Below are 22996 nucleotides of genomic sequence, written 5' to 3'. Positions count from 1 at the left end.
CCAGCCTCACCCGCCGGAATGGGTGGATACGGACAAAGCACTTCATAGGTAAGAGAGCGTATTGACTAAGCATCGTCAGTCCTTCTTGATTATGCTAATGTTTGGTATTGTACCATGCAGGTTGGACAGGAGAAGGCAGCGGAAGATAAAGGACTGGGACAAGCATCATGTTTCGTATGTTACCCGCTTCCAGCTTTGCGTGGAGCAAGCTCGTAGCAGTGCATGCGCCCAGCTTCGTGAGCATAACCCACTTGCTTTTGATAACTACATGCGATGGCTTCTTGAAAATACTCGAGTTGAGATATGCCCGCCGGCATATAATGAGGATATTCTTGAAGAACCCGTGAACTTTGAGGATCTATCAAAGGGGAAGTACAACAAAGATGTCAGGGTAGGGCAAGGAGTCCCTGCTGTTCCGGTGATTAACTATGTGGTAAAGTGTTCCTTCTTTACTTTCCCGCTGGCCGTATTACACATGTCTGAATGGCTAACGTGTTCATTCTTTCTCATCCGTAGCGCACCAAGATCAAGAAAGCAGCTGATGAGAACCAGTCTATTCTGGAGAACACACCGGTTGGAAAAGGCAATGATGATGGTTCACTACGAGCATTCCTCAAGGTACATATCGCATTCACTATGAGAGCCAGTCTATGTTGCAGAGTTTGATATCTTCCACACTTGTTCATGTTACAGCGTCAGGCTAGGAAGTTAAGGCGGTTATCGAATCTTCTCGGTTGCCGTGATCCCGAATTTGATGAACCATCTGCCTCCAGGTCTGGTACACCATCAGACCCCTCATCTCACCATCAGGGGGATGATGTGAGTTCCTCATATGCTTATCTGGATGATGAGGGTGCGGTCACCCAAGAGGTATGACTAATCCTTTAGATGTGATTCTCACTTGATTACGACGCCGGTCTTCACCATATTGTTTGATTGTGTGATAGGGCCATGACATTGATGATGACATGACTTTGGCGGACGCTCAACTTCGGTCCCCATATGTGTTCAAGCCTAGGCAGCCCAGACGCCGGTACACGCCCAACGACTTTGACAACAGAGGCAACCCAAAGGTGGTCGTAGGGACCTCGCGGATGGCTAGCTTGGATCATGAGGCGGAGGAGGAAGTGCAGGAAGAGGAGGCTCGTCCACCCAGGAAGAAGAAGATTGCCTGCAGGCGTGGCACCAGGAACACGCGTGGAAAGCATTAGTGCTTGTGTTTGTTAGTGCTCTTGTAGCTGTTTCATTAGGTTGATGAACTTGTGAGGCTATGTTATATGTTGGTGAACTCTTACTAGTGTGGTATTTGTGTTTGCGAACTAGTAGTAATGTTGAATTGTCCTAAATGATGTGATGTTCAAGTTATTAGTTGTCTTTGTTCAGTATTTGTGTTTACAGTAATTTTAGTTATGTTGAACAAGTTATGTGAGTGCTGCATGAGCCCAAAATGGCATCTGTTTCTGTAGTTTGGCAGTTAACAGCACTGCATCGCCCAACAGCTAGGTGCTACACTGTACTGTGCAGCGCCCAACGCTTAGGCGCCGCACCATACAGTGCAGCGCCCGTCTCATAGGCGCTGCTCAACTAGCCATGGCTATCCAAAGAGCCACAGAAGGCTTGCAGCACTGACCATCCACGAAAATTACCAAGTCAGAGTGCAGCGCCCGAGAGCCAGGCGCTGCACTGTACTGTGTGACGCCTATCCCTTGGGCGCTGCACAATGTAGTGCAGCGCCTGTGTTCTGGGCGCTGCACGGCTGTTTACTGGAAAAACAAAGTTTACAGCACGTTCATTTCACCGGAACATCATAATACTTACAATGACTGCAGCATCACAACAATTTGAACAAACACAAATTTTATGCCGATGAGTTCATAACTTCAGACAATTCAAACATTACTACGACATGGTTCACGATACATTCATTACAAATGACAAATGGCAGCTTGCCCTCACAAGTTCACCAACATCTCACATGCCCTAGAAGATAGTTCACCAACATCTCACATGCCCTCACAAGTTCACGACACATTCATTAGAAGATAGTTGACGACGAGTGCACCGAAGCGAAGTCCCTACTGAGTAGAGCGAGGCCATTTCCCCTTCTTGTCACGTGCCGAGTCATCCTCTTGCGCCTCGTGAGCCTTTGCAAGCTTTCTTGCCCTCTCCTCCTCACGGGCAAGTTTCGCTTGGCGTGCCCTCTCCTCCTCTCGTTTCTTCCGCTCCATCCTCTCCTTCTGACGACGCTCTTCCTCCAAGCCTCTTCGAAACGATTCTTCGAACCGCCGTTGCCGCCCAAGACAATCTTGGTATTGGTCCTTTTTGACATCTTCTGGCACTTCAAGATCTATCCACGTGAAGTACTTGCATAGAGGAGGCGGTGACTACATACAAAATTTATGTTAGTGTCGACACACATTTGATAGTAACATTTTACTTCCCGAGTTTACCGGTGGTTGGTCATAGGTGTTAGTTGGAAGTGCACGATCATAAGCATAGTTCGGGCATACAAAATATCTCCGCCCTTCCGTCCATGATTTCTTTCGGTCGGTGGACACCTTCACCTTGCAAACATCTCCACACCAACATGGCGGGATGTTGACATCTTTCTCCTTCACCTTGTCCAAAGATGCGTCCTCCCACTTGTTCGGCATGTCTTCTTGGTTAGCACACGGTGGTCTCGTCATGGAACCGGATGAAGCCATGCCTACAAAACCGAGAATTCTTGGTTAACCCTAACCCCCACTTAACAATAACCACAACCCTAACCATAGCATAACCCTAACACCAACATCAAACACACATAACCCTAACCCTAGCATACTATGAAAGCCTAACCATACCAAATTAGCAAAGAAACATAACATGATTCAACACAAATTTGCAAATCCAAGCCAAAACTAGGGTTTCCCCAAAGTAGCAAGATTTGAGCAAATGTGACAATTCCTATGGATGAAAACGAGGGGATCGGAGGAGATTACCTTAAGGGAGGGGTTGGCTTCGAAATCCAGGGTCAAATACTCCGGATTTGCAAGATTTGAGAAGGATTTGAGAGGGGGAGAGGGGAAGAGAGGAGGGGCGCAAGTCTAAGGGTTTGGGTGGGGTGGGGGTGGGAGGGGAGAGAGGGTGGGGCCAGCCTAAGTGGAACACAGACTATGCAGCGCCTAACAAACGGGCGCTGCACATTACAAGTGTGGCGCCTAGGACTTAGGCGCTGCAGTGCTGTCTGTGGGGCCGCAACTGGACCAGGGCTGCCACGCTGGCAGGAGGTGCGACGCCTAAGGGAAGGGCGCTGCATAGTAGTGTGCGGCGCCTAGCTGTCGGGCGCCACACGAAAGGGTCAGCAGAGTGAATTTTTTTTTCGAAAGCAGGTCAGTTTGTGATTTGATTTTGCCCTCAGGTCAAATATGTGATTTCTGCCGTATACTCATGGGCCAGTTCGGACAGCTGCCGCATACAAGGAAGATTCCACAAGACTTGGCGATCAAGACAAGGACTCCTCCCCACCGGCGTTTTCGGCTAGGACTCTTGTTATCCTAGGCCTCTGGTGCATTATATAAACCGAGGCCAGGCTAGTCGATAGAGGATATAAGAACAATCATAATCATAGGCTAGCTTTTAGGGTTTAGCCTCTACGATCTCGTGGTAGATCAACTCTTGTAATACTCATATCATCAAGATCAATCAAGCAGGAAGTAGGGTATTACCTCCATCGAGAGGGCCCGAACCTGGGTAAACATCGTGTCCCCCGCCTCCTGTTACCATTAGCCTTAGACGCACAGTTCGGGACCCCCTACCCGAGATCCGCCGGTTTTGACACCGACATTGGTGCTTTCATTGAGAGTTCCGCTGTGTGATCGGCAAAAGGATCAATGGCTCACCCGCAGGTCAACTGCGACGCCGGCATCTTCGTCGCTGGCTCGACTGGTCACCTTGGCTCGACCGAGGACCGCGCTCCATCTCCGATCGTCATGTTCGGACGGGGGCCTTCATCAAAATCAACTCCGATCTTTATCATGATCATAGAGGAATCATCCATGGAGCTCGAGGGCTCAACGTCAACATTGCCCTCGGGCGGCCGTGCTGTTTTCCTGGACAGCGAACTTGTGTCCGCCGTCACCACCTCCTCGAGCATCGGTTTGACGATTGCTTCGGTGGAATAGTGCGGAATTACGTCTACAACAGCCATGCAAAATTTCGTCGAGTTCCGATGGAGGAATCTCCGACAATCTATGATATACCGGAGCCCTGTCAAATCTGGACGGAATCTGGACGAGTTTAGGGTGTGGTCTCCAGAGCCCAGCTCGAAGGTCCTTTGGAAGACCCAACCGTTCATCTACTGCGGAATTCCCATATCTACCACCCCTCCAAATTTCAGCTCGATCCGACGGTTCAAACTCCGGGAGCCTTCTAATGAGTGGACCAATTTTCGGATCTGTTTTCTGCGCGAATACGAATCCGACCCGAATTCATGTTTCTCTATGAACGTGATATTGGACAACCTTTTTAAAGGAATTCTCTTCTAGGGTATTGTCTGTTGTTTTTAAACACGTGCCCATAAAATTTTAAGCCTCCTCTGAGGTCGTCTTCATCATCATGCTGGTGTCAAACCAGTCCGGCAATATTGCTCCAAGGCTGCCGACCTGCGCTAGACACGTCGTCGCTTTGCTGAGCCGAGCTCGACTTCTTCGGATCATCATCTCGGCAAGCCGAACAAGAGTTCGGCATCGCGAAGGATAAATCATCACCAACATCGCCGCCCCACGGATTACACAGAGCGGGCACACCGGCATCGCCGCACTGTCACTTCATCAAGCCGGCATTGACCACGTCACGACCTGCATCGGCAGGGCCGCACTGTTGCTCCTTCAAGCCGGTGTCCATCACGCCGACCTACTTCGACTCATCGAATGACATCGAGGCTTCGACATCTCGGCTGGACCGGGGGCTTCGCCATCTCTTCATCAACCTACTCCGGAGACTTCGGCGTCACTAGCCGACCAGCTCCGTCACGTTAGCTGGACCGATGGCTTTGCCTCGGCGAGCCAACCTTTGCCAGCATCGCCATGCCGTCGCTTTATCGCCTATCAGGCAATGGGTGTGCGGATCGAGTCCCAATTCTGGGAATCATCTTTCTTCGGATTGCTACAACAAATAAACCAGGTGCTATTAATCCTAGTATTTTTTTGCTTGTTTGGGTTCATTTTTTCCAAGGAATTATTACTCTGGTTTGTCCATCATATGTACGCAGGTCTATCAAATGGTGGCCGCATTAACGACGGTCGCATGGTGGTTCGGTCAGTTTCCGTACATAGTCCGGCGAACGCCGCATCTGGAACTCGGACCGACCTGTGAATTTAGGCTTTGCCACGCCTTTACCGCATCACGCCGACGCCCTGCATCGACATTGACTTCGGCGCCAGGCCATATTTCTTTTATTACTCACTTTGCATAAATTATTTATTATGCAACGATTTTTTATTACTATTATATCCGGTTTGCACTATTTTTTGTGCACAGGAAAATGATCCGGGCTGGGCAGTATCGTCAACTCGGCGTACTGACATACCACGTCACCTCGGCTGGACGGGGGGCTTCGTCAACACTTCATTACCCCATGTCGGGGACTTCGGCATCACTCTGCCGGCCTGCATTGACCGTGCTATGTCACCACTTCGGAGTGTCGAGCTCTTTGCTCCGCCACCTCGGGACCGGCTTGGGGGATGGAACCTTGTCCCGCATCAAGCTCGGACCGCGTCATCAATACCGAACACATTAACCAGCTAAGTTGCCTTCATGCTCAAAGTTTTAAATTTTTAACTTGTGTTCGGTTCGACCAAGCATTATACTTTTTTGGAAAAAAAGTTGCTTGTAAAAAATCTCCTTGTCAAAACTTTGTTTGTGACACACAAAGTAAAATACCCCGTTTACTTGGGGGCTTCCTTTATGAAGCCTTTCCTCTTGCAAATGGTTACACTTGTACGGCTTCGTTCCTTGTTCGTGTATTACGCCAAAATATGCACCATGTTAGCTTAAGCGATTTGCATGCTGGGTTGCCTCGCTCCTGTGTTTACCCCTACGTTCCCTATTGTTCGGCTAGGGAGTAAATGGAGCACCTCTGCGATTGTCACGATCGGGTCATCCGAGCCGGACCTCAGACTGGGTGAAGCCGAAAGCTAGCGCTCTTATTGTTTTCAATTATGGTCGGCACACAATAGAACTCATGAGTACAAAAAATCTATTGCACAAGTCTCTTAGTAGCAATGAGCAACCGAAGAAAGGTATCGGTGGGGGTACTATTTTCCTCGAAGATGCTCTTACACTTCGCCAGTAATATAGTATAAGTTCCCTGAGCGTGCTTTGTCTATTACAGCCTTATGGCCTGATTGCCTGGTTATCGGAAACACCGTCGATATTCTCGACAGGTGGAGTACATAACACTTTTCAGCCCTTGACCGAAGAGGGAGAAGCCGACGGTCGGTTAAGACGCGTTTAAAGTTCAGGTGAACACATATATGATATAAGTACTTAGGTACATAGAATCATTTTACATAAAATTCTTTTACCCAAGTCACTTGGGGCTCTTAAATTTATATGAGCCGTTTTATAATAAGTGTTCTTCTTCTTAGTCGTTGCAAAGTTTTTATTATTATTATTTATCACTCCTTTTTTCGACACGAGTGTGTGGTCACTAGCCGGGGAGCCTAATTTCTCTCTCAAAGCCGCTAGAGTTTAGTTTACTAAACTGGCCTAATGAGAAGTAGTCCGCCTTCGGGATAGGAGGTTGAAGCCATAGGCTGACCCGCTTGAAGTCTTGAGATAGGATGTGTCATGTTAAAGCACGACAGAAACACTTTTTTTCTAAAGTCCAATTTTCCGATTGGCACCGAACACTTGATCTTGTTCGGACGTCAGGTTTTCACTGACTTTTTTGGTTTTCCAAGCCTATGGCACTTTTAAACTATTTGTGTGTTTCCAGCATTAGTCTCGTAGTGCAACGCCGGACACCTTTAGAGATTCGGCAAAAACATTCTCGGATATTGCCATATATGCATCGGTTTCGAATTGTGTCTTCGGTCAATAGTTGGGTTGCCCGGCTCGTGTGCTTGCCTCCTACGTTCCGCTTTGTTCGGCTAGGTGTGCAAAGGGAGAACCACTGCGATTGTGCTTCCAGCTCGCGTGGTTAAGCACCTCAGTGGAGAAAGCCGAAAACTGACTGTCACAATAGGCGTAAACTGGTCAGCGATCCGATGACTATGTTAAATGACGGGCCGTTCATAACATTGGCCGAAGTGTTTACGGCTTGACCTCAGCTGTCGCCGAACACTAACGGGGGCTCATAGCTAGCTTCCCCAGTATAAAGCTTCTATGACTAAGCGAAAGTTATAAAGGCCGCACATCTGATTGTCTCGTTTCTGCTAACACAACCACCTTCGGGCACCGAGACGTCGGCTAAGGATTGTTTTGTTATTGCGGAAACACCCTGCATAGTATCTACCAAGGGGTAGAAGCCGACGATGGGCCACTTTCAATTGATAAAACGGTCGCAATTGAGTCAAAATAATGATGTAAAGTGCTTGGATACATAGAATCATTACACATAATCTGTGATTTTACTCTGGATATCGATCCTTAATTCGGCCACCCGTGCCCACATTAAGGCTCGGGGGCTACTAGGCTTTGCGCTCATTATGTACAAATATTAAAGGGGGATCAGTGTCTCGGGGGCTACTAAATTGCCTATTCAATGCAGAAAATTCAAAGGGCTCAGTGTTCGGCTTGCTCGAATTATAGGAAAGCGCGTCTTCGGACAACAATAAGTACCATCTGGACCTATCTGGCATCAAGCTAATATATCACGGTGACTTCTCACGACCCTCTCACAGGGGCCCGTTCACCGATCACTATTATCTCTAATATATTACACTGCGTTTTTATTCCTATGTATGCTGCCGAGCTAAGAGTTGATCCTCAGGCCGATTTCGCACATCGGCCTGAGTCTCAGGGGCTACTGGGAACAGCGGTTTCATGTTTTCCTTCAGGTGCATCTCGGGTTTTAGACTGGATATACATATACTGGCTATATACCTCGGCAGAGAATAAACTGCACTAGTTAAAAATATTCACAAAAAACCAGCCCGCGGTCGGGGTGGTGCGCCACCTTGGAAGCAGTCCGGCATAAAGCTCGGGCGCCAGCGGCTAGCTTCATAGAGGGCATTTCCGGCATTAAGCTCGGCTAAACTCCTTTGACTTTTTTGAACCAGGATGATCTCTATGACATCTTGGATATAGTCCGGCGTTGGAGCTCGGATACATTTCGGCGTTGGAGCTCGGAAGCAGTCCGGCATTGGTGCTCCGCTGCAAAAGATACCTGGAATGCAGTCCGGCGTGAGAGCTCGGACGCAAGAGGACACTGCCTCCCGGGAACAACTTCAACCCGAGGTGTGGCATAAAAATAACAAGGCATTGATAAAGGCCGGAAACTTAGAGGGGCTCCTCGGATGCCCGACGTGTAAACTCTTTGGATGCACTTCGGCGATCCTCAAGATCGAAGTTGAGAAGATTTGTTGAACTAGTTTTCAAGACGTACGACCGAAGATGAAGAACAGTTCGGAAGAATCGAGGAGCGTCCCTAACTTGAAGACCGGTTCAGGGGGCTACTGGCGGTGTCCTGGACTAGGGGGTACTCACCACGTCATCTCCCGATCTGTTAGATTGGGCCGAGGACCCCCATGGCCGTATACTCATGGGCCAGTTCGGACAGCTGCCGCATACAAGGAAGATTCCACAAGACTTGGCGATCAAGACAAGGACTCCTCCCCACCGGCGTATTCGGCTAGGGCTCTTGTTATCCTAGGCCTCTGGTGCATTATATAAACCGAGGCCAGGCTAGTCGATAGAGGATATAAGAACAATCATAATCATAGGCTAGCTTTTAGGGTTTAGCCTCTACGATCTCGTGGTAGATCAACTCTTGTAATACTCATATCATCAAGATCAATCAAGCAAGAAGTAGGGTATTACCTCCATCGAGAGGGCCCGAACCTGGGTAAACATCGTGTCCCCCGCCTCATGTTACCATTAGCCTTAGACGCACAGTTCGGAACCCCCTACCCGAGATCCGCCGGTTTTGACACCGACATTGATGTTCCAGAGTTGGATATTGCCGCCTGGGCCAGTGTCCCGTCGGTCAAGCAATGGTGGGAGAGGACCATCCTCGAAAGGGGCCATAGGAGGAAGGCGGTGTCCTCTTTTCTAATGCTTGTCTCATGGGAGTTATGCAATGAGAGGAATGCGAGGGTGTTCCAAAAGAAAGTTATATGCCGCCAGTTGTGGTCGACCGCATCAAAGCAGATTTCAGAAATTGGGTACTAGCTGGGGCAAAACACTTCGGATCTTTCATGTCGCGAGAGTAGGCTTTTGTTTCTTTCATTTGTGGAGGAGTAATGACCTTCTTGAGACCTTGTTACCTTTTTTCTTTACTAATGAGATGAGGTAAACTTTGGTATCCATTTCAAAAAAAAAAAAGTGTCTGCATCGAGAGTTTGAAGCATTTCTCCAAACTGTCGATGGGGTGACAGAGTTAAAAAAATCTCAATTCTAAAAGGCCGAGGGCCGCTGGGTACAACCTGTTTGCTAGTAGTAATTCTTATCTTCATGGAGAAAGAGCTCTTCCTTTTAGAAGGCCAGTCACAGCTGACAATCTTATCATTTCTCATATGAGATACAATTTCAGGTTCCTCTGGTGCAGACTCTTTTTTTTAATCTCTTTACAGAAGTACATGCTTCCTTTCTACAAGTATGCTTTACACGAACTTCAACTTTGGCCGCTCACAATTCCAGCGGCTTTAACATCAAAACTTTCCATAAGAGAGTCAACAGCAGCGAAAAAATCGACACAAAATAGTAGCCTACATCACCTCTGTAATAGTGGGCAAAGGTCTTTACATTGATCAAACACACACATCCGCTGACCAGCAAACAATTGCCTGGACCTCCAAGCAGTGGCAGTTGCTCAGCAGTCGATGCTGCTGCAGGCTCCGGTGGCGACGGTCTCGGCACCGGTGATAAAGGGATCGATCTTGACCCAGAGGAGGGAGAAGACCGAGGCCAGCAGGACGGACCAGAGTATGACGATGGTGGGAGTCCGGTTCTGGCGGCCCATGAGACCCTTGAGGAACGGGTACAAGTGCATAATCACCCACATGGCGAAGAACACCTTGCCGAAGAGCGGCCCCCATGACTCGTAGCCGCTGTTGAGCGCGTCCGAGAACCCGGCCACCACGCCGACCAGGTTGAGCACCAGGATCGTCGTGGGCGGGATCAGCACCGTCGTCCACTTGAACACATACAGCTCAGCGAAATCGCCGTCCTCCGCGGCCTTGCTCGTGACCGTGAAGTTGGTGTCCAGCCCGATGACCATCTTGAGGATACCCTGGAACACCGCAAAGAGATGAGCAGACACGCCTCCGATGACCCAGAACTGCTCGTTGCGCCACCAGTCCTCGATGCCAATGCCGCTCCACCGCAGCTCCAGGACACTCGTCAGGATGATGGAGGTGAAGAGACCAAGAAACCATATTGTTGCGGCATTGGAGAGCTGTATTGATAGCAAGTGAGCAATGTTATCAGCAAGTGAACAATGTTATCGGCGTTAAACATGGGGCATATATGTTCAGAAATCTTACGATTGGAATGATGAATTTGCCAGTGAGCAAGCAAATGGCAGGCAGGCAGCAGTATGCGACGAGAGGAACAGAGGTGAAGGGGTAGACGATGGTGTTGATGTAGGACAGCCTCTGGAGCCATCTGAGACGGCCACCGCCGTAGCCATACCACAGCGGGCAATGCCGGCTGAAGAAGATCTCGACAGAACCGAGAGCCCACCGAAGAACCTGGTGCAAACGATCGGAAAGGTTGATTGGGGCTGATCCCTTGAATGCGGGTCTTATCGGCATGCAGTAGATTGATCGCCACCCACGGCAATGCATCTTAAACCCAGTCAGAATATCCTCTGTAACTGAACCATAGATCCAACCAAGCTGAGACAAAAGCAGAAACAAGCAGTCATGCCTAGTGAACAGAGCAAAATAACTTGAGGCATTGTCAAGCAATAATTTGACATAAGTATAGACACTGAAGAGCAAGAACTAACCTCTTTTCCCCATTCAGTTTTCTCTTCATATCCACAACTAATGACATGAATGGCTTCTTTAATCAGTGTAGAAGGGTCTACAGACTCAGGAACACCCCCATTCTCCATAAGAGTTGATTCAATGAATACCGATGACTGTCCAAACGACTTCTCAAAGCTCATCTGGGAGATAAGCATGGACCGCTCATACTCGTCGTAGTCTGCAAAAGTGACCAATGTTACGAAAACACAATTCTTAAGATTTAGAACATTTTATTCCACGTAGTTCGTGCACTTACTGTCGATTTCCCGTAGATTGAAAATAGCAGATTCAAGGTCCTCTCGTCTGGAGTCTCTGTGCATTTCCTTCTCAGTTTTTTCAACCTTTTTCTTAGGACAGCAGCAGCAGCAGAATGAACAAGCCGACGATTTTGGAAGGGCAGGCAGAGATGGTGGCCCATAACCGTAGAGTGCTTGCCTATAGAAACAACAACCAGTTCCCACATAAACCGGTCCTTGGATGCCATCAAGCCCTTTCATGTTAACCTGTGCATGATAAGTATGAACATATAAGTTGGGTAAAGATACTCACATTTTTTCTGAGAGAGAGAGAGAAGGTAAAGATACTTAGATGGAATAAACATCAGTGGCATAATGCTTACGTCAAAGAACACGACGTTCCTATTGGCATAACGATCACTGCGATCAATCCCATCGAATCTCTGTGGAAACTGGACATAACAGACATCTCTACCGACAGAAGGATCCATCATGAAGCACATTGCTTCACGCACAGCTTTGCTGTTGTTAACATAGTGATCACAGTCAAGGTTAAGAATGTAGGGAGCATTTGTCAAAACAGCAGACACTCGGACCTGCCAAATAAGATAATTATTCAGTAACCTAGTATTCAAGCGATTTTTTTTCAAAATAAACAATAAATGGGATAATTATCTCTAAAAAATGATTTACCAGAGCATTCATAGCCCCCGCCTTCTTGTGGTGTTGATACCCTGGCCTTTTCTCTCTTGAAACATATACTAGCCGAGGAAGCTCATTTCCATCGTAGTCGCGAGCACCGGTCTCACCAAGGAAAACCTGCAACCAGAAGTCAGAAATATGATAAGGGTAAGCATCATATATTAGAGAAGCATCAATTCCACATCTGCAAACCACGACTTGCTCTTAATCATGTAAGTGGAACCTGATCTCATGTAAGTTCAGCTTCAATGAGGAAATTTGAGACAATGGTGACTAATCGTATGCTGAACAATGAATGAATGATTTAGACACAATGCCCTGAAAAATCGACTACCTAATAGATCCTGATTTTTTTATTTGTAAAGGTTGTAAATCATGAACATTTCGTTATGTCTTAATATCTTAAGAGGTTAAAGAAAGTAGGCACTTTGCCGTTGCTTATATCTTGATATAAAAGCAAAAGCAAGCCTTATATAGAGCTTTCAAGTACAAATAGAAGCGTACACTTCATTGTTATGACATGTATAAACTTCAATACTGAGGTAAGAACTTACAGTTACTGTCAAAGATCTCCTTATATGTTCTTAAAAAAAGATTAACCCATAACATTTCTTGGATTGATATTTCAGTAGTGAAAAGAAAGTTACCTGAATCATGCCGGGGTGGTCACGAGAGTTGTTCCCAGGCCATGGTGTCCCATCCTGCATGACCCAGCCTTCCTCAGGTGTCTTCTGAGCCTTGGCAACCAAAGCATTTATCCTCACCTTGAACTCTTCATAATCTCTCTGCACGAAACACAATGCTTATTTACATGACTAACAGCAAAATGGAACTGCCAAAATAAAGGACGTTATCAAACTGCCCAATCGAAATATACCTTCATAGCCCTACGCTCCTTGACGAAAGACGGGTGTATTTTGTCCTTCAAGTAGTCAATCTTCTGTGAGAAGTAGAACTCAGGAGTTCGTGGCTCAATGGAGAACTTCTTGCAAAATGGAACCCATCTCCTTGCAAATTCCGCAGTTTCAGCAAGTGATTCAAACGTGAGCATCGCAGCTCCATCGTCAGAGACGTAGCACGAAATTTTCTCAACAGGATAGTCCACCGCAAGAATGGACAGCACAGTGTTCGCAGTGATTAGCGGAGGCTCTTTCAATGGATCCACTGTACTGACAAAGAAATCCACAGGTGCTAACCCAGAATCTTCTCCATCTCCATATCTGTAACATGGATGGATTGAAATTCAGTACAAACAATGCTTACTGATAAATAAACAGTTTTAGTGGTACTACTACCGGGCATACCGTGCAATCAGCCTATCAACGTAAGTCTCTCGGTTGACAGGACACCACTTGGGAAATTGATCCAAGATCCAGGAGAAACCGAACCAGATCTCACATATGACTGAAGTCAGCCAGAGACCAAAGGCGCTGTCAACAGGGTTGGTGATACGGTAGTGGAAGAAGAGCCCGAGAACAACTAGCCGCATAATGATGACTGCCCTGTAAGGTGTGAGCTTGTTCTTCGATATAGGGATGATCCGGGAAAGTGGCTCATATGCATCTGTCAAACTGCAAAATCGTTTGGTGTGTCACAATAAATTGATAGCATATTAAAATTAAAACACTTGAATTATATGCACCAACCAACTCGCCCAAAATTCTAAGCTAATGGGCGAAGGTGATACAATGCATTTCAGCAAAACACCATGTCATTTTATAATGTAGCAGAGGCGAAGCTCAAAAAGGTCTTGAAATAAGCCAGGGGAGAATATAATGGCAGACAAGTTAAACATATTGATTCCACAACTTAGGAAGATCCAGATGTTAAGATGTACTAACAAGAAGGTGTGGTTAATGGTTATAGACCAAGCTAAGCAACAAACTGTGTGACTTTTTCTAGGGGACAAATTGTGTGACTTGGGTGTAAATGAAGCATGTTAATGAGATATGAAGTGTGAATACAATATCACATTTTCAGCTTAGTTTTAAGCTATTTTCCCCAGTACATGGGAAATATATGGGATCTGGTAAGATAGTCATATGAGACATTAAGGTCAATTTCAAATATAACTGGCATCTAGCTCATCTAGAAAAATCTTGGGTGTGAATCAGATAACTATATACTCCCTCCGTCCCAAAATAAGTGATTGTTATGATTATACCTAAAAATGATTAAGGAGAGATTTACAAATATTCATTTATTCAGAGACATTGATAGACGTAAAAGCTCTAGAGTAATCAATTTAAGGATGTATAAATGGATGCGCCATTCTTACTCCTTTTCTTCCATGATCTGTTCTTCCACAGGCGGAACTTGTGCTTTAGCTGCAGCCTTTTTCACTGAGGCTTTCTTCTCATTCTTCTTCTCCTTCCAACTATCAACCCTGTTCTTCCAGATGGGCTTCCCGGATTCGTCATTCAACTCTTCAAATCCAGAGTGAGTGAAAAAAATTCAGTACTCAAGCGACATCAGAGTAAGGTAAAAAGCCCAAGCAAAGTAGAGAAGTATGCCTACCACTCCCAACTCCAGACATGCTGCTAAGGGTCCTGGCATGACTTACTACATCCTGTTGCACCAAAATCACATCCAACATTGTCAGAACTGTAGGAAATTCCCCTTCCTTGAGGGGTGTGTGTTCAGCTGATCTACACAAAACCGGACAGTTGAACGAATAAATGACTTCACCTGGCGATCGCTGAGTTGGTTCGCCATTGTGACCCGCCCACGCAGGCCCTCGGCGACGAGCTGGTCCTCCACCGCCGCCTCCTCCTCCTCTTCCACGGCGATCCCCTTGCCATGCGCTGGAACAGAACAGAGAGCAAACTCATCAGCGCAAACCCCCTCGCTGGGCTGGGCTGCCAAGCTTCTGTCAGAGGAAAACGGACCTGGGTCGGAGACGGCGTACTCCCCGCCGCAGCGCGCGCAGGCGGCGCGGCCCTCGGCGACGTCCTCGTCGAGGCACGCCTTGCAGAGCGCGTAGCTGCAGGCGCGGCAGGCGGCGTGCGCGTCGTCCCCGCAGGCCGCGCAGGGAGGATGGGTCCCCGGCTCCATCGTGGCTCCTCACTACTCACCCCTCCTCGCCGGCGCGCGGGCGACTGGAGCGGCAGTGGCCGGAAGGGTGGGGAGTGGAGTGGGAGAGAGGGGGAGGGATAGGCTCAGCGTGCCGGAGGTTGGATGCGTGGTGATATAGCCACGGCCGCGCGCGCGGGGGTGCGGTGGCGTGGCGCTGGCAGGCGGTGGGTGGGGTTGGGGCGTCGGCATCGCATCGGCGGGTGGATGGAAAGAATGGAAGCAAAGGTTTGGCCGCCTGAGCGGGCAGGGGAGGGGCGCAGAGGCGGGGCGGCGTGCGGCAGGTGTTTTTCGCGGGAGGGAGGGAGGGGGGATTTTGCGGGGTTTGGAAGCGAAGGTGACGGGCGATTGGGCGGGGCGTAACCTGCAAGGCGGGCGGCGGGTCGGAGGTCGGGGGCAGGTTGGTGGTGTGCTCGGTGTCGTCGGTGCGGGGCCCGGGGCGAGGTGAGAGCAAGAAGGGATCGCTCGCGCTGCGGCGTCGCTTTTGACAGCACGTTTTCTAACTCGCGACCGACGCGACGGCGAAGGGCGAGGAGGGAGGGGGGGTCGTGCTATGCGGAGGACGAAATTGGAGGCAAATTGCAGATGCGCACGCACCTGCAGGCCCAGCATCAGCATCGATCATCCGCGTTGATTCTGCACTCGTTTGCACCCGAAAATTGCTTGTCCGAAAAATCTTGTCTCAAGCTTGTTCCTCAAATGGATGTATTTAGGACTAACTTGGTGCTAAATACATTAATTTGAGGGACAGGCTTTCCCGGACGGAGGAAGTAAAAATCAGAGATGAACTTTGTATGCTATGAATGTGTATGAATATAGTACAATTTAATATACAGATACCTGGTACTTAATGTTCATTTTGCTCCCGTGGGACTACACACTGGACCTTACATGTTACCTCTTTCCTTCATGTTCATCTTCTTCGTCTGGACCGGCGGCGCACGGCTGCTTCGACGTGTTCCAGAACTATACTGTCGGAGATCTTGCGGATGGATATCTGGATCGGATAGAATCCGGTCGTTGATACGTCTTCAACATATCTATTTTTAAAAACATTTTTTCTCTTCTTTTTCTCTTTAATTTGCATGATTTGAATGAAATTAACCCAAACTGACACTATTGTCAGCAGAATTACCTTGGTGTTGTTTTTTGCAGATATAAAAAGTTTTCAAAATTAGACGGAATTTTATGGAGAATTGTTTTGAAATATATAAAAATACTGGCTTAAAGAACTACCAGAGTGGGGTCACCAAAGAGCCCCAAGCTCACGGGGTGTGCCATCTTGATCTTGTGGGGTTCTCGAGCCTCCGTTTGCCTTAACTCGAAGTCCCTAAATACTGTCTTCCTGAGAAAAAAACCAGAGAGAAAGTTTCATCGCGTTTTATGATACGGAGCTGCCGCCACCTCCTGTTTTTCATCGGGAGGGCTGATCTGAAGTCCATTCGAGGCCCCGGAGAGGGGGTTTGTCGCCGTCATCATCACAACCCTTCTTCATCAACAACCTCGTGATGCTCACCACCGAGAATGAGTAATTTCATTGCAGGCATACTAGAGGTAGATGGAGATGGATGTGTTTTGTCATGTAATCAAGTCAATTTGTTAGGGTTTAATCCCTAGTATCCACTATGTTCTGATATTGATGTTGGTATGACTTTGCTATTCTTAATGCTTGTCACTAGGGCCCAAGTGCCATGATTTCATATCTGAACCTACTATGTTTTTATGAATATATTTGAGTTCTTGATCCTATCTTTTAAGTTATATGCACCTGTTATTGTTCTAAACCGTAGGCCCCAAGGTGACAATAATTGGGATAATCTTCGGGGATGGCTGTCATTTGAGGAGTTCATGTATTCACTTTGTGTTAATACTTTGTTCCGGTTCTCTATTAAAAGGAGCGCCTTAATTACTCTTAGTTTCCATTAGGACCCTACTACCCGCGGGAGGGTAGGACAAAAGATGTCGTCCAAGTTTTTACCGCAAGCATATATGACTATATATGGAATACATGCCTACATATGATTGGTTAATTAGAGCTATTGTGTATCACTCTCGATTGTGACTGTTACATGATGAATGTTATCCAAATATCCATTGCTACTCCATGCCTACGCCTTTCATAATATTGTCTTTCCTCATATCACTATTATTGTTGTTGTTCCAATTACTACAAAACTGCTACCACTGTTATTGTTACTGTCACTATTGCTACTACTATTTCCACTGTTATCATATTACTATGTTGCTAACAAATTGCTGCAAAGAAGCGACTTCTCAAGTCTGGTTGAATTAACAACTCAACTTCTAAGGCTTATAAATATTCTTTGGCCCCCCCTTGTGTCGAATCAATAAATTTGAGTGAAATACTACCTTCGAAAACTATTGTGATCCCCTATACTTGTGAGTCATCAAGACTATTTTCTGGTGCCGTTGCCGGGGAGCATATATCTATTTATTAAGTTCACTTGGGAGTTGAATATCTGCTGCAATTTATATTCACTATGAAGAATCTGAAAGACTCTAAGACCAAGATCATGCCCTCTAAGACGAGGGGAGGTAAGGAATTACCAACTCGATCCACACTTGATTAACCTTCTATTTTAAGGCAGCTTGCGCACCACCACCTGCTATTCAATCTGATATGTCACAAGTAATTGATAATAGTTCTGATGTTGATGAGACTCATGATGATGCTTCTACTTTGTTTGATAAATCGGTGCCACTTGTTGAATTGCTTGATGCTCATATTGCTAAAGCTAAAGAATCTGAAATTATTGAAAACTATGAATCACCTGTTACACCTAGTACTCCTATTAGAACTAAGAGGCTTGATATTCCTGGAGGTTACACTATTTATGAGGAGATTAATAGAGATTTGCTTGCTTCTAAAAATAGGGAGAATTTGCATATTTAATTATTAAGCTGAAAGACAAGGCCATGAACCAAATGATGAAATATGATCCTAAATTTGCAACTTCGCCTATTTTTGTTAGCGATAAGGATTATGAATTATCCATTGATCCTTAACTTATTACTTTGGTAGAATCCTATCCTTTTCATGGTTATAAATCTAAAATTGTTGTTGCACATCTCAGTAAATTGAATGATATTGCCACCCTATTTCCTCAAGAGAAAAAGATATGCTATTATTACATTCTTAAACTGTTTCTCATTAAAGGGTGATGCTAAAATTTGGTTTAATAATCTTGCTCCTGGTTGTGTGAGTAGTCCCATGATATGATTTACTACTTCACCCCAGCTTCATATGTGTGACGATTAGACGTACCACGATGGGACGTTTAGAGTCCCTAGAGATTACTATGCATGTTCCCAGGCTTCGTACCTTGCATGCGTATGCGGATCGAGGGAAAGAAATTTAAATACCGCTAAAAGAGGAATTCGGGGCCCACTACAACTCCCCCTATTGGGAATGCCAAAGTGAGGGGCTAGGAAATTGCCAGAAAGTCATCAGAGGATCCTTGGAAAGGTATGCTTCGGCTATAAGGAATCTAGTTTGACATAAAATACTTTGGACCTAGACAGGGTTTCATCGAGAAAACTGGAATATCAAGAACTCGCCTACGAAGCCGAAGACCGAAGAAAGAACCGCCACGCCGAGAATAAGACATCTTCGACTTAAAGACTAGTTCAGGGGCTACTGACGGTGTCCTGGATTAGGGGGTACTTATCATGTTGGACTGCCATTCATGGACTGGACCGAGGACCCACTAATAACCGACGAATGAGCCATGTTTACTTTGATCCTTGGCGTACTCAAGATGGAATCTACCAAAGACTTGGCGTAGACTTCAAGGCATATTCAAATATTCGGCATGTTATCTCTAGATGCAACCGACCATGTGTAACCCTAGGTACTGCCCGGGCACTATATAAGATGAGGGGTTTAGTACACAGAGACAGGTTAGATTCATTCATACGATCTCAAGGTAGATCATCATGTACTTTGTACCCCCTCCACAATCAATACAATACAAGCACGACGTAGGGTTTTACCACTTCGAGAGGGCCCGAACCTGGGTAAATTACTAAATACTGTGTCTCTCTACTTCCTATTACCATCAAGCTGAGATCCCCAGCTCGGGACCCCCTACCCGAGATCTGCCGGATTTAGCTCCGGTAGTTGGTACAGTTGATCTAAAGTTTACTTCGGGAATGATCATGCAGCTAAAGAACATGCAGCATGTCCCCGCCATCTGTTCTGTTTGGGATTTTCCCTGAATAGGAAGGGTGACGCAATATAGTAGCGGATAGTATTGAAGGAAATATGCCCTAGAGGCAATAATAAAGTTGCTATTTCATATTTCCTTATATCATGATAAATGTTTATTATTCATGCTAGAATTGTATTAACCGGAAACTTGATACATGTGTGGATACATAGACAAAACACCGTGTCCCTAGTAAGCCTCTACTAGACTAGCTCGTTAATCAAAGATGGTTAAGTTTCCTAAACCATAGACATGTGTTGTCATTTGATGAATGGGATCACATCATTAGGAGAATGATGTGATGGACAAGACCCATCCGTTAGCTTAGCATGTTGATCGTTCAGTTTTATTGCTATTGCTTTCTTCGTGTCATATACATATTCCTTTAACTATGAGATTATGCAACTCCCGGATATCAGAGGAATACCTTGTGCGCTATCAAACGTCACAACGTAACTGGGTGATTATAAAGATGCTCTATAGGTATCTCCGAAGGTGTTTGTTGGGTTGGCATAGATAGAGATTAGGATTTGTCACTCCGAGTATCGGAGAGGTATCTCTGGGCCCTCTCGGTAATGCACATCATGATAAGCCTTGCAAACAATGTGATTAATGAGTTGTTGCGGGATGATGCATTATGGAACGAGTAAAGAGACTTGCCGGTAATGAGATTGAACTAGGTATGAAGATACCGACGATCCAATCTTGGGCAAGTAACATACCGATGACAAAAGGAATAACGTATGTTGTCATTACGGTTTGATCGATAAAGATCTTCGTAGAATATGTAGGAACCAATATGAGAATCCAGGTTCCGCTATTGGTTATTGACCAGAGAGGTATCTCGGTCATGTCTACATAGTTCTCGAACCCGTAGGGTCCGCACGCTTAACGTTCGATGACGATTTTGTATTATATGAGTTATGTGATTTGGTGAACGAATGTTGTTCGGAGTCCTGGATGAGATCACGGACATGACGAGGAGTCTTGAAATGGTCGATAGGTAAAGATTCATATATAGGACGATAGTATTCGGACACCGGAAGTGTTCTGGGGGTACCGGGTACGTATCGGGTCACTGGAAGGGGTTCTGGGCAACCCCCGACAAGCTATATGGGCCTAATGGGCCAAGAGGGGAAACAAACCAGCCACAAAGGGGCTGGTGCGCCCCCCCATATGGGCTGGCCAAATTGGAGAAGGAAAGGGGAAGAAGGAAAGGAAAAAGGGAATAGGATTCCCCATTTCCCCTCTTCCCTTCCTACTCCGAATAGGAATAGGAAAGGGGGGATGCCGAATTGGGAGGACCCCAAGTAGGATTCCTCCTACTTGGGGCGCCCCCTTGGCTGCCTCTCCTCCCCTCCAACCTATATATGAGGGAGGGGGGCACCGCTAGAAAACACAACAAACATTGTTAGCCGTGTGTGGCGCCCCCTCCATAGTTTACGCCTCCGGTCATATTCACATAGTGCTTAGGTGAAGCCCTGCGCGGATCACTTCACCGTCACCGTCACCACACCGTTGTGCTGAAGGAACTCTCCCTCGACACTTTGCTGGATCAAGAGTTCGAGGGACTTCATCGAGCTGAACGTGTGCAGAACTCAGAGGTGCCGTACGTTCGGTGCTTGATCGGTCGAAACGAGAAGAAGTTCGACTACATCAACCGTGTTGTCAAACGCTTCCGCTTTTGGTCTACGAGGGTACGTGGACACACTCTACCCCTCTCGTTGCTATGCATCTCCTAGATAGATCTTGCGTGAGCGTAGGAATTTTTTTGAAATTGCATGCTACGTTTCCCAACAGTGGCATCCGAGCCAGGTCTATGCGTAGATGATATGCACAAGTAGAACACAAAGAGTTGTGGGCGGTGATCATCATACTGCTTACCACCAATGTCTTATTTTGATTCGGGGGTATTGTTGGATGAAGCGGCCCGGACCAACCTTACATGACCACGTTCAAGAGACCGGTTCCACCGACAGACATGCAACTAGTTTTGCATAAAGGTGGCTGGCGGATGTCCGTTTCTCCAACTTTAGTTGAATCGAATTTGACTGCGGCCGGTCCTTATTGAAGGTTAAAACAACAAACTTGATAAATCACCGTTGTCGTTTTGATGCGTAGGTAAGAACGATTCTTGCTAGAATCCCGTAGCAGACACGTAAAACTTGCAACAACAAAGTGGAGGACGTCTAACTTGTTTTTGCAGGGCATGTTGTGATGTGATATGGTCAAGACATGATGTGATATACGTTATTGTATGAGATGATCATGTTTTGTAAAAGTTATCGGCAACTGGCAGGAGCCTTATGGTTGTCGCTTTATTGTATCAAATGCAAACGCCATGTAATTGCTTTACTTTATCACTATGCATTAGCGATAGTTGTAGAAGCAATAGTTGGCGAGACGACAATGACGCTATGATGGAGATCAAGGTGTCAAGCCGGTGATGATGGAAATCATGACGGTGCTTTGGAGATGGAGATCAAAGGCACAAGATGATGATGGCCATATCATGTCACATATTTTGATTGCATGTGATGTTTATCTTTTACGCATCTTATTTTGCTTAGTACGATGGTAGCATTATAAGATGATACCTTACTGAAATTTCAAGGTATAAGTGTTCTCCCTGAGTATGCACCGTTGCGACAGTTCGTCGTGCCAAGACACCACGTGATGATCGGCTGTGATAAGCTCTACGTTCACATACAACGGGTGCAAGACAGTTTTGTACATGTGGAATACTCGGGTTAAACTTGACGAGCCTAGCATGTACAGACATGGCCTCGGAATACTGGAGACCAAAAGGTCGAACGTGAATCATATAGTAGATATGATCAACATAGAGATGTTCACCATTGAAGACTACTCCATCTCACGTGATGATCGGACATAGTTTAGTTGATATGGATATGACTTGAGGGATGTCTATCTAAGTGGGAGTTCTTAAGTAATATGATTAATTGAACTTAATTTATCATGAACTTAGTCCTGATAGTATTTGTATATCTATGTTATAGATCAATAGCTCGCGTATAGCTCCCCTGTTTTATTTTTGATATGTTCCTAGAGGAAACTAAGTTGAAAGATGATAGTAGCAATGATGCGGACTGGATCTGTGATCTGAGGATTATCCTCGTGGCTGCAGAGAAGAATTATGTCCTTGATGCACCGCTAGGTCACCGACCTATTGCAGGAGCAGATGCAGACGTTATGAATGTTTGACAAGCTCGGTATGATGACTACTTGATAGTTTAGTGCACCATGCTTTATGGCTTAGAACCGAGACTTCAAAACGTTTTGAACGCCATGGAGCATATTAGATGTTCCAAGAGCTAAAAATGATATTTCAGACTCATGCCCGTGTTAAGAGGTATGCAACCTCTGACAAGTACTTTTCCTACAAGATGGAGGAGAATAGCTCAGCTAGTGAGCATGTGCTCAGAATTTCTGGGTACTACAATCGCTTGAATCAAGTGGAAGTTAATCTTCTAGATAAGATAGTGATTGACAGAGTTCTCTAGTCACTATCACCAAGTTACTAGAACTTTGTGATGAACTATAATATGCAAGGGATGAC

At 46.2% G+C, this 22996-nt stretch overlaps 1 protein-coding gene and 1 long non-coding RNA gene across 2 annotated transcripts; one reads left to right on the top strand and one right to left on the bottom strand.

Annotated features, from left to right (window-relative positions):
* The first annotated feature begins 693 nt into the window (after positions 1-693).
* LOC141021004 (uncharacterized) lies at positions 694-1368 on the top strand. Its single transcript, XR_012181002.1, has 2 exons — positions 694-870; positions 948-1368. It is a non-coding gene; the product is annotated as an uncharacterized lncRNA (long non-coding RNA).
* Positions 1369-9676: 8308 nt separating this feature from the next.
* LOC109767285 (cellulose synthase A catalytic subunit 4 [UDP-forming]) lies at positions 9677-15529 on the bottom strand. The gene is made up of 13 exons (XM_020326051.3): positions 15004-15529; positions 14804-14919; positions 14633-14684; positions 14394-14541; positions 13420-13686; positions 12993-13335; positions 12763-12900; positions 12107-12232; positions 11797-12009; positions 11434-11680; positions 11156-11355; positions 10689-11042; positions 9677-10600 (listed from the first exon to the last, which is right to left on the bottom strand). Exons 1-13 carry the CDS (start codon positions 15167-15169, stop codon positions 10016-10018), a joined length of 2955 nt encoding a protein of 984 aa, XP_020181640.1. The 5' UTR covers positions 15170-15529; the 3' UTR covers positions 9677-10015.
* Positions 15530-22996: the final 7467 nt, after the last annotated feature.

This window comes from Aegilops tauschii, chromosome 3, assembly GCF_002575655.3.
Source record: "Aegilops tauschii subsp. strangulata cultivar AL8/78 chromosome 3, Aet v6.0, whole genome shotgun sequence".
NCBI classification, from domain to species: domain Eukaryota; kingdom Viridiplantae; phylum Streptophyta; class Magnoliopsida; order Poales; family Poaceae; genus Aegilops; species Aegilops tauschii.
Note: the sequence above shows the minus strand (reverse complement) of the source record. Positions and strands in the feature narration are given on the sequence as shown.

Coding starts and splice junctions, on each gene's coding strand:
- LOC109767285 (XM_020326051.3), bottom strand. CDS start 15,169: ATGGAGCCGGGGACCCATCCTCCCTGCGCGGCCTGCGGGGACGACGCG. Junction 13,687..14,393: donor CAGATCATGGAAGAAAAGGA/GTAAGAATGGCG, acceptor ACGATTTTGCAG/TTTGACAGATGCATATGAGC. Junction 10,601..10,688: donor GCAAATTCATCATTCCAATC/GTAAGATTTCTG, acceptor CTATCAATACAG/CTCTCCAATGCCGCAACAAT.